Source organism: Tympanuchus pallidicinctus, unplaced genomic scaffold (genome assembly GCF_026119805.1).
Source record: "Tympanuchus pallidicinctus isolate F22 unplaced genomic scaffold, pur_lepc_1.0 scaffold22, whole genome shotgun sequence".
Taxonomy (NCBI): domain Eukaryota; kingdom Metazoa; phylum Chordata; class Aves; order Galliformes; family Phasianidae; genus Tympanuchus; species Tympanuchus pallidicinctus.
In genome coordinates, this window is record NW_026294739.1 from 2,273,652 (window position 1) to 2,288,914 (window position 15,263).

At 47.8% G+C, this 15,263-nt stretch overlaps 1 protein-coding gene across 2 annotated transcripts in view; it reads right to left on the reverse strand.

Annotated features, from left to right (window-relative positions):
• Positions 1 to 11,636, reverse strand: part of INPP5D (inositol polyphosphate-5-phosphatase D) — a 45,130-nt gene extending 33,494 nt beyond the window's left edge. For both annotated transcript variants that reach the window (XM_052687387.1, XM_052687386.1), the window contains exons 1-2: positions 11,392 to 11,636; positions 7,262 to 7,325 (exon numbers count right to left, since the gene is read on the reverse strand). In XM_052687387.1, the coding sequence (XP_052543347.1) occupies positions 7,262 to 7,325; positions 11,392 to 11,525 (198 nt within the window). In that variant the 5' untranslated portion in view covers positions 11,526 to 11,636. The remainder of the gene's footprint in view (positions 1 to 7,261; positions 7,326 to 11,391) is intronic.
• Between the last annotated feature and the right edge of the window lie 3,627 nt (positions 11,637 to 15,263).

Sequence of the window (15,263 nt, forward strand, 5' to 3'; positions counted from 1 at the left end):
AAACTCATTAATGCTTTCACAGAACAACACTGCAGCAAAACTGCTCAGCAAGTGTGGAGGTGACACCAAGCCAAGCAGCCGGTACAACAGAACGTTGGGTTCCACAGAATGATGCCATGCAGAGGGACGTGGCAAGCTTGAGAAATGGACCCACGTGAACATAATGAGGTTCAACAAGGCCAAGTGTAAGGAGTGCTGCACTTGGGTGGGGGCACCCAGCCCTTGGCAGGGGTTGGCAGTGGGTGAGCCTTAAGGAGCCTTCCAACCCAATCATCCTGTGATTGTACAAATCTAACCTGAAGAAGCACTCTCGTTTAACAAAACCCACCAAATGCAAACAGGAATTCCTCAAATCTTCACCGTTTATGCTCCCCCTAAACAGTATCTCTGGGATAAAACTGGATGTGAAGCTGAATTTTTTTTTAAGCTCTGCTCCCTGGAATTGGACACAACCCAGTTTTTCTATTTTTGCACATGCAGGGATGTGGCACTCAGTGAAGCTGAACTTCTGGAAAGGTAACGCAATGCCTTTGTGAAAACCAGCACTTTCTCTATATATGGCTTCTATTGCAGTCAGTCACAAAGCACAACTTCTACTGACTGCATCAGGTCACTGCATCCCTGCCAAGTTTGGAACATGAGCTTTGACCCAGAGATACCTGCAAATTGTAGTTCAGGCTCAACACAGAGCACTGCCAGCTCATGGCCAGCTTGGCCGTGCTTTGTCCAGGAGGCTTTCTGATCCCAGCTTCATTGGGCATCACTTCAGCATACTGGAAAACGAAAGCTTTAGAAGAATGGAACCAGAAGAAGGGAACTAATTTCAGTGGAGAGCCAAGATGGAAAACTGTCAGAAGTGATGACCTGAAGACAGAAGTTGGGCACCTTCTAGTAGTTCTCACTCAATTACCACCCTTCCTTTCAAACGTGCTCGCAGAATTGGTTGATTTGGAATGAGAATATCTACAGGGGCGGGCAGAGCTTCCTACACAGGGTTTGATGCTGGAGAAGGCTTCTGTGACATTGAAGATGGGCCGTTGCGCCCAACCCCCAGCCAAAGTGTCAGGCCCGTTTTTGTGCCAACAGCAAACTCAAGCACTCGTGTTTGTGCACTCATGTGTTCACAGCAGGACCTGAAAGATCCCATGGGGCAGCAAAGAGCAGCTGGGTGCGTGGCCGTGGGTGGCCAAAGACTTTCGAAAGGAAAACAAGGTGAAACGATTGCTCTTCTTAAACAAGAACTGCTGAACTGATTGCTCTGTAACAGATCTAATCTTTACCTTCCCAATCTTAAAATATTTTGCAGCTATATTTTCAGGAAACTGGAAACGTTCTGAAAGGATTCCAACTCAACAAAAGCTGGATATGGTTTGTTTGTATGAAGAATTTTGTATACCGCGGGATTCGGCAGCAGGAATGAGCATGTTTCAGGAAATGCCTCGAGTTTTCTTATTAAATCTGCTTCTTTCTGGGTTATGTTTTTTTTTTTTTTAAGCCTGCAAAATGCATTATGTTTATTCCTACCTCAGATGCAACAGCGGAAAGAACATTTTCCTTGTATAAACAGATTTGGATACACTGCAGGGACAAAGCACACAGATTCTGCTAAGCCCTGACTGCCAATTAATTTCGGTCCCGCGTTTCAAGAGTGTAAAGAGTTCTACAGATTGATCTAAAATCAACGTTGGAAGATACTCAAACTGGAGTTGTACCATTTTCATCAATAAAATACAGCTTAACATAATTAAATTACGTATTTGAGCGTGGTAGAAATCCACTTCCCCTATGTTTCAAGGGATCTTGCTCCTAATTATTCTCTGATTGTCCACTTGTCCCTTGTTTCTATGCAAGAAAAGTGATCATCATAATTACAGCTCAGCATTTCAGTGCCAACAGAGTCCCACAGAAGCAGTAAGTTTTCAGTGTAATGGATGATATTGCCCAAGTAATTCAGGTAAACTATTTTCAGCATTAATTTTCCTTAAAGTACCATTATGGTACTTGCAGAATCTCACCATTCCCTACTGAAATACTCCATCCAAACACCCTACCATCCTTCGAGCAATGCTGCTTCTCCCTTCTCTTGCCTTGCAGCAGTGCAGGTGCAGCTGTCCTGCTGTGGTCCCCTGGGATGCAGCCACACACATGCTGGCAGCCCACAGCCACACAACCCTCCCCACCAGCACACACCTGGTGGCTGTTCAGGCAGAGCTGCACGCCCCTGGTGGGATGCTTGGACACCTCCTGCCTTTCAAATGATGCAGCAGGGATTCAACAGCACCCAGTGCCTCTCAGCTGCAAGCAGACCATGAATGTCTTAATGTCTCCATGCTACCTGCAAGGCGGACTTCTGCCTGCCCTGTCCTCATGGAGCCTGTAAGGCTTTGACATCAGTCTGAGTCAGTAGAAAGTAAGGCTTTGTATGTAATACAGAACTACAGAATCACAGAATGGTTGGGCTGGAAAGGACCTCAAAGATCCCCCAGCCCCAACTCTTGTCATTGCCCCCCCAACAGCTCAGGCTGCCCAGAGCCCATCCAGCCTGGCCCTGAGCACCCCCAGGGATGGGGCACCCAAACTGCTCTTGGCAGCCAGTGCCAGGGCCTCACTGCCCTCTGAGTAAAGAATTTCCTCCTCAAATCTAATCTAAATCTCTAGACTTTTACTTTAAAGCCATCCCCCATCCTATCACTATCAGACCGTGTAAAAAGTCAGTCATAATCCTGCTTACAAGCTCCCCTCAAGCACTGGAAAGAATAAGTACAATGCACAGCTGGCAGCAGAAGCTCTAAGAGGTTGCAGAGTCGTGAAGGTGTTCACATCACCCGAAGGATCATGCTTTATCTCCCACTCAAAACAGCTTAAGTGCAGTTTCCAAGTAGACGGGTTTTGATCAGATACAGACAGATGAACAAACTCCAAAGCAAACCACAAAATCCCTACCACAGAAAACCCTTTCTTGGCCTCAGCTGTCACAGCAGCACACCAATTTACAGTACAGTATCAAAGAAAGGGACAAAAACCCCAAAAGCTTTGCCCCTCTCTGCAAGAGGCCCGCAAGGGAGCAGGTGCTGCACGTGCCACAACAGCCACAAACTGCTTCTGACGTTGGTGACAACAGCAGTGACACCAGGAACTGACCTCAGCTCGTGCTCTTATCAGATTGTGCTGGCAGGATGGGCAGCTGTGTGAATGTCTGCTCACAGAGAGCAGGTTAGTGTGCCGGATGGAGCTTTTACACCGAGCTCCACCCTGCAGGACTCATACACTGAAAGCAGGATAAATTCCCCCCAGAGGCCAGGACAGCCCTGCAGACGGTGATGGAGACCAGCAGCCCTCTCACTGCACGTCCTGTGCCTGTCTCAGGCAGAGGACATTGGTCTTTCTGACATATTTAGCCAATCCGTACACCAATAGACTGGAAATCTGGACATTTTCCCCAGAATGTGTTTCTAGAGGTGGGTTGGAAGGGAAACCCTTTATCAGCCCTCCTGCTTTCTGGGAGCCCACGCTGCAAGGACAGCAGTAAGCTACAGCTTCAGTGTCAGTTGTGTGCAGTGAGTCACCCCCACTGGGCTGCCCTGCACTGCTTGCACTGCACTGCTCATTTCCTGTTGCACACAGCCTTCTGGCAGAGCTGAGAACATTACCAGCAAAGAGGAGGGGAAAAAAAAAAAAGAAAGAAAGAAAAAAGAAAGTTCAATGATCACTAGGTGTAAAACTGTGCTGCCAGAGCACCTATCATTCCCACTGAAGTCAGCAAAAACTACAAGCAAATAGGGTCAGGTCCTCCTTTTGCAGCAAGCAGTAAGTCTAAGTACAGCATAGGAAACCTCTGCAGCAACGGTGATTTCCAGCACAGATGTGCACAGAATGCTGAGCTGGCACCAGAGCAATGAACATCTCATCTACGCACAAAGCAGAGTGCAGGGAGATGTGAGCAGACCACTGCCAGGGAGCTGGGAAGCTACTGCACTCTGTGAAGGTGAAGTGGAAAGAAAGAGACAGGCAGTGACCTTCAAAACAGGGGTGTTTTCCATACTGTCACACAGCCTCTCACACAGTGTGAGAAGACGGCGGCTTGCCATGACTTCTGACATCAAATTATTCCATGGAAACTGCCAAGCCCTGAAGCAGGCAAAAAAAAAAAAAAACAAAAAGAAAAGAAAAAAGAAGGGGACCAGAGCTGCTCATTGAGCAAGCAGGCTGCTCTCCTGCCTTAGCCAGGCATCTCTGGTGGCAACATTGCCATCTGTCCACCAGGACATCTGCGCACCAACCTTCCCACCAAGCACTGCAAGGTAAGTGCCTGATCCTGCAGACCTGGCCCACCAAGTGCTATCATCTGTTACATGTGGGCACAAACCTAGACACAGAAACCTGCTTCTTCCTCAGTGACTACAGAGGTACAAACTCAGATTTAACTGCAAGCGGCTTTGAACACAGAACTGAAAGAGAGGAGATGAATGCTGATAAACACACACATCTCCTGGACCTAGGAAAGGCAGCAGAGGACACTGTTTAAAATTAGTTCTGATAGCCTGATCCTACTTAACAAATTAGGACTTAATTCCCTGTTAGAGAAAGGGAAACAGTAGCACTCTCTCTGGTGGAGATGCTAAGATGCCAAGGAATTCAGGTTGAGAAGTGATGAGCGTCCCATTAGCACATCAGCTCGATAGATACACGAGGCACTAAGTGACAAGTGTAGGAAAGGTTTACTGTCAGTGAATCCACATGGCAAGAGCTGACCACAGATGCCTGGCTTAGAGTGACCGAGTTGGGTGTTAGTTTGGACTTGTTATTTCCAAGGTTTTCTTTGCTACTCCTGCATTCTTTGCACAGTTACGAATAGGCTCATCCAGTTTCCAAACTTCCAACAATTCTGCATGAACTATAAGCAAGGGAAATTCCTATCTGCTCCTACAAAGCACCCCAGAGGTTCTTCCCAAAGATGGGCAGGGAGCAGCTATGCTATCACAGAGGCAGCATGTTGCTACCCTGACATCCCTGCCCCCAGGCTGCTGTGCTACTGTATGGCTTCTGCTCCCTTCCTGTTTGTGGCCTGGTGAGACACTGCAGGCTAGCAGATAGATCTTGATGACTAATTGTTCTCAGGCTGGGACAAAGATCTCTATTCGCTGTAACAGATCCTCTGTTGCAAGGATTTTTGTCCTCCCTCCCCCTCTTCCCTGAGTAAGTTTTCATTGGCAGGATGCAGGTTGGATTCATCCAAGCCGTGGATCTGTTTCCTACATCTGGATGTCTCAGGTAAAGAAAGGAGGAAACTCAACAGCCCCAGGGAAAGAAGAGGGGGGACAAAAGCTCAATGACTGTAACCACTACAGATGTGGTTACAGTCAGACTGTGGTACAGATATGGCAGGCAAGAGGTGTTCCAGCCCTGGCCATGCTGACTGCTGTATGGCTGCTGCAGTGCAGAAAGTTAATGGCAGCTCACACTGCATGTCACAAAATGCTGGAGAGATGTATGCAAATGTTTTTTCATCAGTTTGAATGCAAAACCACACACCTCTGAATGCAAAAATGTGCACCTCCCCTTCTGCCACCTGTACTGAAAAGTGAACCATGCAAACAATAGCATGGAGCATCATTCCACCGGTGCCAGACCAGGCTCTAAGAAAAGACCATTGAAATCTATTCACCAGTACCCAAAAAATGTGAAGCTGTCATGTCACCAGTGCTGCACGTGTAGCTGTGATTTTACACATCTCCTAAACCTGCTCTCAGCATGAAAAACGACTGACAGACACCACCTGGATCTGGACAGGAAGGAGCTTCAGGAAGGAGCACTGTGCAAGCAAAAAAGGTCACACTGCACAATCAGAGCCCCTGTTTGGAGCCAGGCTGAGCACAGGATTTAGGTACTGCAACTCTCCTGTGCCTTTTTTATGATTATTTTAAACCCAGAAAAGAGAAGGATCTAGTGATTGCTGTGTCTGTATACTACTTGGTCTGGTTCGATGGGATTTCACTTTTAATGGACTTTTTGCAAAATGTTAAACTCTGCCTATTTAGCAGCTTTCACATCCCTACACGGAGAACCGTTCTTCCAAAATACAGTCCTTTAATATGCACAGAACAGTTTTTGTCTCTTACAGAACATAACAGACAAGTAAGCAAAGCTGTCTGGCCCAACAACGTACCAAGAAAAGCAGCCAACAACATGAAATCTGTAAGCCTCAATTACAACCCAAATCTTTCTCTTGCAGAAGCAGCCAGCCCCCTGTGTTGTGTCTTCCCAACATGAGTTAACAGTACCCTTTATTTAGCCCACCCTGATATTAAGCCTAGAGCCCCAGATAAGCCAAAGGTACCACCACACCTCTGCATCACACACAAGAGAAATCCCTCACAATCAAACCACAAGTGTCAAGAGAATCACATAAATCAGTTTGATTGCATTTCTGCTAGACTGCATTTCCTGAAAAAATCTAGTGGATTTCAAAAGTTTTCACTCAGAAAGCTCCAGCAGAGACCTAGTATTGCTGAATTCACTGGCAGTCCAATAATCTCTTCCTAGAAACAATGAGGATACGATTAATTGCAGCCGCCGCAGAATGAAATCACACCTCCAGCTCATTCATAAACCTTGACCAGCACTTGAGCTGCCCATTGCTACAGCAAAACGAAACACTGATTTCTCACGGCTGCAGCACTGTTGAACAATCGTAGGTCTGTCCTGAATAACAAGGCAGACTGGTGCAAATGGGTAGCACAGGTATTTCCATTTCATTCCCGATAAAATCCATGCCCACTTCTCAGGGCTGTAAGAGACCACACCACCCCTCGCTGTTTCATGGTCTAGACTGAGAAAACAAGGCCTGAGAGGTGATAAGGAAGGGAAAGTGGCTTGCTTGCAATCCTACAGCAGAACAGGAATAAAATGAAGATGTGAAACTCCTGCCCTCAGTCCTGGTACCTTCTGTATCCTGAGGCTACAACTCAGTTTGCATTTTCTGTGCGTAAGTCAACTGTGTGGTGATTTTGGGATGAAAAGACCCACAACGTACTGACCAGAAGCCAGCTGCGGGGGAAAAGGTATTCCCTAAACTGAGGTTTTCAGTTACCTAAAACATGGCAGTGCCACTGGACTGGGGACCAGCAGTGTGCTGGCGTGGGGCACTAGTTTCACTCCCTATATCCTACTGTCCTAATGTTAGAACCATTGTGAAAAAACACACAAGCAAGTAATACTAAGTGCATCTCTGTGGGACTGAATGATTCACAGCGTGGCTTACCTGGACAATCAGCCTCTTTTCTTTATCAGGCAGAATTCGGTAGGTATAAACACAGTTCCGAAACCTGGAACAGATCAGAGGAGATGCTGTTAGATTGCCCCCAGAGGGAATTAATTGCACCATAACACCCTACCCCATGAGAGGAGATACTGCAAGGTCCCTGGACACGCAGATAGTTTCATGCAAAAGGGTTTTAAACATTTCTCTCCATTTCCCTCTAGCCTCCAAAGTAACATCAGCTGTAACTATTGTTTTGTCCCAGTTACATTCAATTAGATTTTTATTTAAGGGAGGATAGAAGAGGCTTTTGCCCAGTGAAATGTCACATCAACGTGCAAGAGCCCAAAGGCAAGGAAGGAAAGCCTCAGCTGTAATGTGGTAAGCATGACGCTCCTCAGCAGCTGCTGAGCTCCAGGGGGGTTACAGGGGAAAGCTGGCTGAAAAATAGACTTCTACCTTTTCTCCAGTGAACAACAGATTGTTCAAACCCTTCAAGCGAACTGCAAAGTGTTCTGTTAAAACACACGATATGGCTTTAAGCCAATGAAGGACGCTAGTTTCAACCTCTTCCTCTCAAAGGAAAACGTGGAATCCATTATCAGATCCTCCTTGCCTGTATCAGAGCCACTGCATTACACTCAGGAGCATTGTGAAATGCAGGCTGAGGTCAGCCCTCCAGCTAGGGAGATCAATGAAACAACCACACCTCTTCTACAATAACATACATACACTTTTCAGAATCAATACAGGCAGGAGAGAGAAAGAGAGACCACCAGGATGGTAGGGAGTCACAAAAAGCAATTGGAGATGAAATTATTCACAAATCAGAGCTGACTTTTCTTGGGTGTTTGGAAGATTTGCTCATGTATCCATACAAACCTCTTTCTAACGGCATCAATGGCCAAGAACACAGAACTGCCCACCCAGCTTCAGTAAGCAATGCAATACCATCCCATAGGCACCTGCTCATCCACAGCTGAGGAGCTGCTGTGCCAGGGAGCTGGAAGAAGCCACGGGCACAATCCTGAGCATCTTAGGACTGCCACAGCTCTGCTCATTTCACTGAGCCCAGAGCAGACAGAGCCAGAGGAGGGTATGCCCCCAGGGAGCTTATAGGTTTTGGTTTTATCTGCCAATGCAGTTCTCTTACACCATTTCCTCCTCCTGATACGCAAACAAGGGCTAAGCAGAACTGCTCATGCAGCTGATGAGAGAAAACCTTTGTGAGTGGAGATTATGGAACTGATAAACAAACCAGCTTAATGGTGCTTGTGCCAGAGAAGGACCCTCCATGAAAGTTCCCATCACACAGGGTCTTATGAGGCAGCTGGTGTAACACTTGTCAAGAGATTGCAGCCGGAGTAGTAGAAAAGCAAGCCAAGAGCTGCTGGATATGATAGGATCAAGGAGGAGCACTTTGTAGGATCAAACACGGGTCCCTCCTTGCAGCCCCTTAGTTTAGTGCATGTGGATGGAGAAGGCTGTGGTGTGTACTTCATTTTCAGCCCTCAGCCTTTGCCTCCTCAGCATCCCAACTGCCAGGCTGTGTGGTCCCAATTGCTCTCACATTTCAGGTCCTCCCTAGAAACTGGGTGTGAGTTCAGAATTGCCTTATTGCTGTTCAGCCTGGCTGTGTGTCTGTGTGCGGGGTGGGGTAAATACAACACCTGCCTGAGTTTAAATGTGTCCCCACGTACTTTCTGATGCTTGCCCCATCAGCCAGCTAGCAGAAGAAAGGGGACAAGGCTTGTGCTTTCCCTTTCCTCTCCTACTGACCCTTACACACGGGTGACGATGCGCATACTGGAAATGTATTGGAACATGTTGGAGCCCAACCACAACAATGTCTGTCTAAGCATCCGATGAGTGATGCCATCCCCTCAGGGTGCTGGAAATGGTACCTCCAAGGAACAGCCCTCCTGGAGGAAGCCAAAGCTGCACCTAAGGCTGTGAGCTCTTCTCTAGAAGCACTGCTGCTCCTGCCTTCCCCTCAGCTGGGTTAGCCCATTGCTTCTCCATCAGTTGGCAAGACTAACAGTCTGGGCTCAGAGAAAATGGGGAGGAAAGTGCCCTCACTTCTTGCCTTTTAAGGGGCAGCGTGACCAGCAGAGAGAGCGGAGGACAGCAGAGCTGGGGGAGGAGCATTCCCTGCTCTCTGCTGAGCTCAGCACTGCTGCTGTCAGTTTTAGAGGAGGCAGGAGGGGTTCTGAAAATGCCCTGCAGATACCCCTCCCTTACTGGTCCACATCTACACAAGCCCTATTTTTCCAAAGCAGCTCTTCAAGAAAATCACTACTTCGGTCTATAATAAAACAATCATGATTTTGCTGGATGCTAACAGGTCTGTACAACGTGACACTTCTTTTTCCAGTCAAATTTCACAGGGTTTTGTTTTCCTTCCCCATGCACAGTGACTTTCAACATAATCCCCTTTTTGTGACAGCCTCCCGTTCCACCTCTTTCTCTCACCTTGTCTCCAGCCTCTCCATTCTTCACACAGGAGTGACCGAAGCACTGCCAACACCTTCCAGTCAATAACACAGCTGAAACCCACACATCTCCGAGGAATTTTCCAGCTTCAGGAAAGCTGTGTGCTTTGTCAGGATGAAATTCAGAGGGAAAGACTTATTCACTGCCTTTAACCCTTTCTGTCCACAAACTAACTGCCGGCCAGAGTCAGCTGAAAGGATGCTACTTATGCTGACAGCAGTCTGCGGGCCGTTTCTCGGATGCTGAGCTGCTGCTGACAGACCCGGCTGCCCTTGGCTGACAAAGCTGGGTGCTGTTTCTTTAATCAAACCATTCATGTTGGCCACCTCAGAATGGATTTAAAAACATAACCTTTGGCTCCCGGCTCAGAAAATCCTGGTCATTATATTGTTCCTATTTCCTGATCCCATGTCTCTCAAGCCACAAAGGCTTTCAAAGTTGGCTGCAAAAACATTTACAATGGAAAAACTTATGCAAATGCACGTTAGCAGACATTTTTACGGCACCTTCCCTTTCTGCAGTCTCCACCACCGCTTTGTAAAGACATCTTTTGTGTATGTGTGTGTGTGCTAGTTACAAAGCAAAGCATTTGTACGAAAAATGCTCAATGGAAGTCGCTGTCTATTCCAGTAAAATGTTCCTTGGGTGGCAACTTGTGCCCTCAGCCCTTGTCAGAACGCCTGTGTACACGGAGAAGCTGCCCAGCCCCATGCCTTCTGCCAGAGACAGCCCTCGGCAGCAGCATGTGGTGTCACCAGAAGCCTGACCTCAGAGACAAGCACTTAGACCACGGTTATAAACGGCAGCACCGCCTCCACTGCTGCAATAAATGCACTTTCAGAAAGAAGCTGTACTGGGAAACTTACTTGTAGCTTCACGGGCAGAGGGGGGGACATAAGTTGTCATTAATCCAACAAGGATCTGACAGGCAGAACAGGGTCTACAGAGGCTCCTGTGGTCTCTCCAAAGCAGAGAGTGACTGCCTTATCCCCTGTAATGCCGAGTTCAGTCCTCAGACTTTGCTTGCTGCCTTCAGCCTCCTCTGGCCCTGCAAACCCAGGGCAGGTGACCCTTTCTCTGGTGCTCAGCCCCAACCCAAATGCAGTGGCAGGGCTGCCAATGCATCTCTCCCTATTTCCTACATGACAGCATTTACCCCATGAGCAGGCAGACTCACTGCTGTGCTGAGTGCATCGTGCTCTGCTCCACGGACTTATTCACGCCATTTGCTGAATGGGACACAGCACCATGCAGGGTGCTGAGTTAAACACACACACTGAACCAGAGCAAGAATGTCTCTCAGAGGTACCGAGCTGGGCGTTTGTGTTGTTATCTGTAAATACATGACCCAAGGGGCAACCAGGCTCTAAGAAGTCAAGAGGCTCTTTTATCTCGGAGTGCAGCGACGTTCCCTTTGACTGTCCTTTTGGATCAGGGGCATGAGCAGCACAAAAAGTACAGCAGCAGAAGAGCCTGCATTTGTTCAGCCAGATCCCAACCCTACCCTGTGGCCCAGCAGGTGAAAACCAGCCACGCTTTGCTTTCTATGAGCACAGTGGCTGTTAGGGCGTGGGGAGTAACCCCTCCATGAGCAGGGACAAAAGTGCCCACGTGAAGCACCAAGATCAAAGTGTACTTACAGCACGCAGAGTGCATACGCCGAAGCAATGGACTCACTGGCCCGCACAAGGAAGCTGCCATCCTTGCCTATTTTGGAGAGCAGGTCTTCGGCTCTGGAGCGAGTGATGTTGCCGTGGTACCAGCACTGATCCATGGCTGCAGCTGGAGGAAACCAGAATGCCAGTACAGGAGCTGCCAGAGCTGCCTCTGTGTCTGTGTGTAACGATCAGGCAGCTCCAGCTCACCAGCTTCCTGTTTCAGTAGTACAGAGAGGGAAAGGAAACTCAGCCGCGGAGAACTTCCTCAACTCAAACAGCTCAGAGAGTGAGCATGACACGTTCCTGCAGCTCCTGCTCTCTCTCCATGCTGCAACAGAAGCGACTGGTGAGCCCACATTCCCTGCCTTTCCTTTCATGCCTCTGTATTCTGCACCAAAACCCCACATGGGGGTCCCTCCTGCTCCCTCACTAATTCAGTCCCACGGGTGTTGGTGGTTCACCCTCCTATTTATGGTCTCTTGCCAGACCCTCTGTGTTTCCATTTTTTTCCTGTCCATCAGTCCTACCCATGACAGGTCTCCATGGGGAACAAATAAATCCCAGACTGGCTTGCAAACAACCTGTGCATTGGAATCCTTAGCAACGACTGCCTCATTCCACCATTGTCTGCTCCTCACATCTAGCTAGGGGTTCAGCAAGGGACTTGAAAGATCCAAATAGTAATAATAATGATAACAATAACAAATTATCTCCAAATTATCTCTGTGCACAAAAGCAAAGCAAGATTTGTTTGGAGATCTATTGACCAAAGTTCCCTGTCAGCCACTGTGAGATAGGTTTAAAGAGTCCTTCCAACTCTAAATCGCCAAAGGTGGGACAGAGCAAAGTAATTTTTGGCATCCTGCGTCAGAGAGGAGAACTGGGACTTTCACTTCCCTTTTCTTTGTCTGTACATCTGTCTCTTGCCTAGGCTCTGTGCTGCGTGCACAGCGCTGCACCTCCAAGGGAAAGCAACAAGGCATGCTTGCAACAGGCAACAATGTGGCTGCAGGAGCACTGCCTACATGGCAACTTTGGTTGCCTCTCCTCCAGCTACTCTGCCTTTGAAGGCACTGCTTCTGCTTACCCACATTTGAGCCGTAATCCACAGCAGCAGCCAAATGGGACTGTGTGTCAGGAGAGTCCTCATGCAAAGCTCACACAGCCCTGCACAGCCTTCAGCTCCCAGAGCCAGAAGTGCTGTGGACCACACACAGCATACAGGAGGGCTGCCCTCTCACACAGCAGGCAGAAGAAAGCAAAACCAGTATCTGCGGGCACTGAGCAGGAGGTGGAAGCAGTACATCCCCATCTGCCTTCCTGGCACTTTCAGTTTTCCAGACATTGACTCTACAGCATCCAGCTTGATCTCAGCTGCTAGGATTAAACTGAGTGCACTGGAAATTCAGAACTGCGCAACCCTGCTAAATGGGCAGAACTGCAATATGCAGGGCTTCCTGTCCACGCTGAGCAAGCACTGTCTGCAGACCAAAATTAGCTCAGCAGGACCTGCCCTGGAGCTTCACTCAGACCTACACAGGCTTTACAAGACAGACTCCCACAGTGCCTAAATAAAGTCTGACATTGAATTAGCTCTGAAGTAGCTAATTAGCATTGAAGTAGCTCTGAATGGACAATAGCTGTCAAGCTGCAGTGTGGGTGCAAACCCTATTCTTCCTACTGAGAAGAGTATGTGTGTATTGCAAAGAAGTTGTGTAGCTCCTCTGATGGTCCTGCCTGGCCACAGTGTGCCGTTAGCCTCACCCATGCTGCCTCTTTGGGATGTCTGGTGCTCACAGCAGCTTCTTGGGAGCACTGTCATAGCAGGAAGCAGAATGGCTCTGAATGTCAAACAGTTGCTTGGCTTTACAGTGCTCTCCATGCAATGGATCCATATGATGGCACACGGTGGGCAGAGCTGATGTACAGAATGAGTACTGCTGGAAGGACTCTACCCTTGTAGAGCTTCCGATCTACTGTAAGTTAACACAAGATAACAGAGAAACGTAAGTCCTGGTCAACCAGCTGAAGGACTAATCAACTGGATTCCCATCCATCCCTCACTGACTTCAGCTTTTAGGACACTGCAGCTATTTCTTTAAAACGTGTACATTCCTGCTCAACCACGCTCAACTCACTTACTGGAGACATCAACAAGGGGATGGGATCCAAATGCACACAACGCTTATGGCTGTAAGGTGTGCAGGTTGTGTATTTCTAAAGAAAGCACAGGACAGCTGCTCAAAAGGTGCATCCTAATCCCCCAGCACAAAGAGCTCTGTGATCCCTAGTGGTCAAGTGCAGCACTGCCTGAAGAGGAAACGGCATCTAACTTCCATCTCACAGTGCTTACATGTGAGTGCTGGAGAATGAATGATTCTTGTGTGGTCAGAGTATGCAGGCATGCACACCCCGAACTATCAGCAACCTTACTCCCAAAGGAAAGCAGTCTGTTCCACACAGAGTCAAGAGACAGTTCAGCACGTACTTCTTTCTCCTCACGTCTGTGTTGGAGAAGGCTGGTGAGCAGATCTGAGGATGAAGGGGGCAGAGAAGGAGAATGGAACTGTTTGCGGTGCAGTGAGTGCAGTGATCACATCCAGGGAATACAGTGCACATGGTGATGCTACAGGGGTAGCCTGCAAGTTTACACAAGGAATAGGGTGCACTTCAAATAGCTGTACTGTCATCCCACAGCTGGGATAAAGAGCTTCCCTTGTAAAACAAAGGAATAATGGATACAGCTGTCAGGCAAATTCAACCCAGACTCAACAGCAGCTATATGATAACTGCAGCAGCAGTATTTCACTTAAACTCACATTAGAGAATGAGACCACAGCCAAAGCACTGACACACATTATGATGGCTGATCAAAAATTACACTGCTCACAGTCTACAGATGGAGCAAGCATTATTTTTTCTCATGTTGGCACATTTTTCCAAGCTTTCTTTCAGATGCTGCAATCAATACTTTATCTGACCAGTGTTTGCCACAGATGGCTGGGCAGCGTTCTATCAGCTGGCTGCAAACTCCCCAGCCTGCCCAGAGCCAGTGCATAAGTATTGTCTGTAGCAGCACTCAAGTTTTACAGTGGTCACCCCAAAATCCTACCTGTATCCAGGCTGTGTAGTTCTTCAATAATGGCACTGCTGTGCTTGACCACATGAAAAATGCCCAGGAAAGGTATTTTCACATCATGAAACAAAAGGATTTCTTAGTATGCCTGACACGGGAAGCTGAATTAATAGGAGAGCTGTTAGCTTTGCTGAAGTCTAACTACAGGATTCCATCACTAGGCACCAACAGGCTCCTGGCCGCTAAAGTGTATTCAGACTCCAGCCTACATCTAAAAACCAGATGAATAAGAGTCATTAAGTATTGGTTCATTGAACCACTGTGTGCTTTGCTGCTTCTGCAAACTGACACATTACCGACCTGCTGCTTGGGAAGGGCTCAAGAAATTGTAGGTATGTTTGGCAAGGCCACAAGATCTCTTCACTCCTTCGATACTTGCAGCTTCCAGGTACACTGAAACAAACCCAGATGAATGAGAAGAACCAGGAGACCTTCTTTTTCCGTCTCTGAAAACTATAAGTAATGAACAGCAAAGGGGGATGCTGAAAAGCAGAGGCTCACGTAGCTAAGCAGTGACAGTGCAAAGGACTCTGCGAGACCTGCTAGAGCTCCCCAAAGCAGATGAGAACGCTGTGAAAGGGAGGTATTTTTCTGCAACAGTAGAGCAAACACATGTTTTCCTTGGGGCTGTTCCACACATGCACACACACAAAACACAGCAATCAGCAAACAAGCTCAGGCTGGTTTGAAAATAATTTTTCCAGAGGCACGAGCAAAG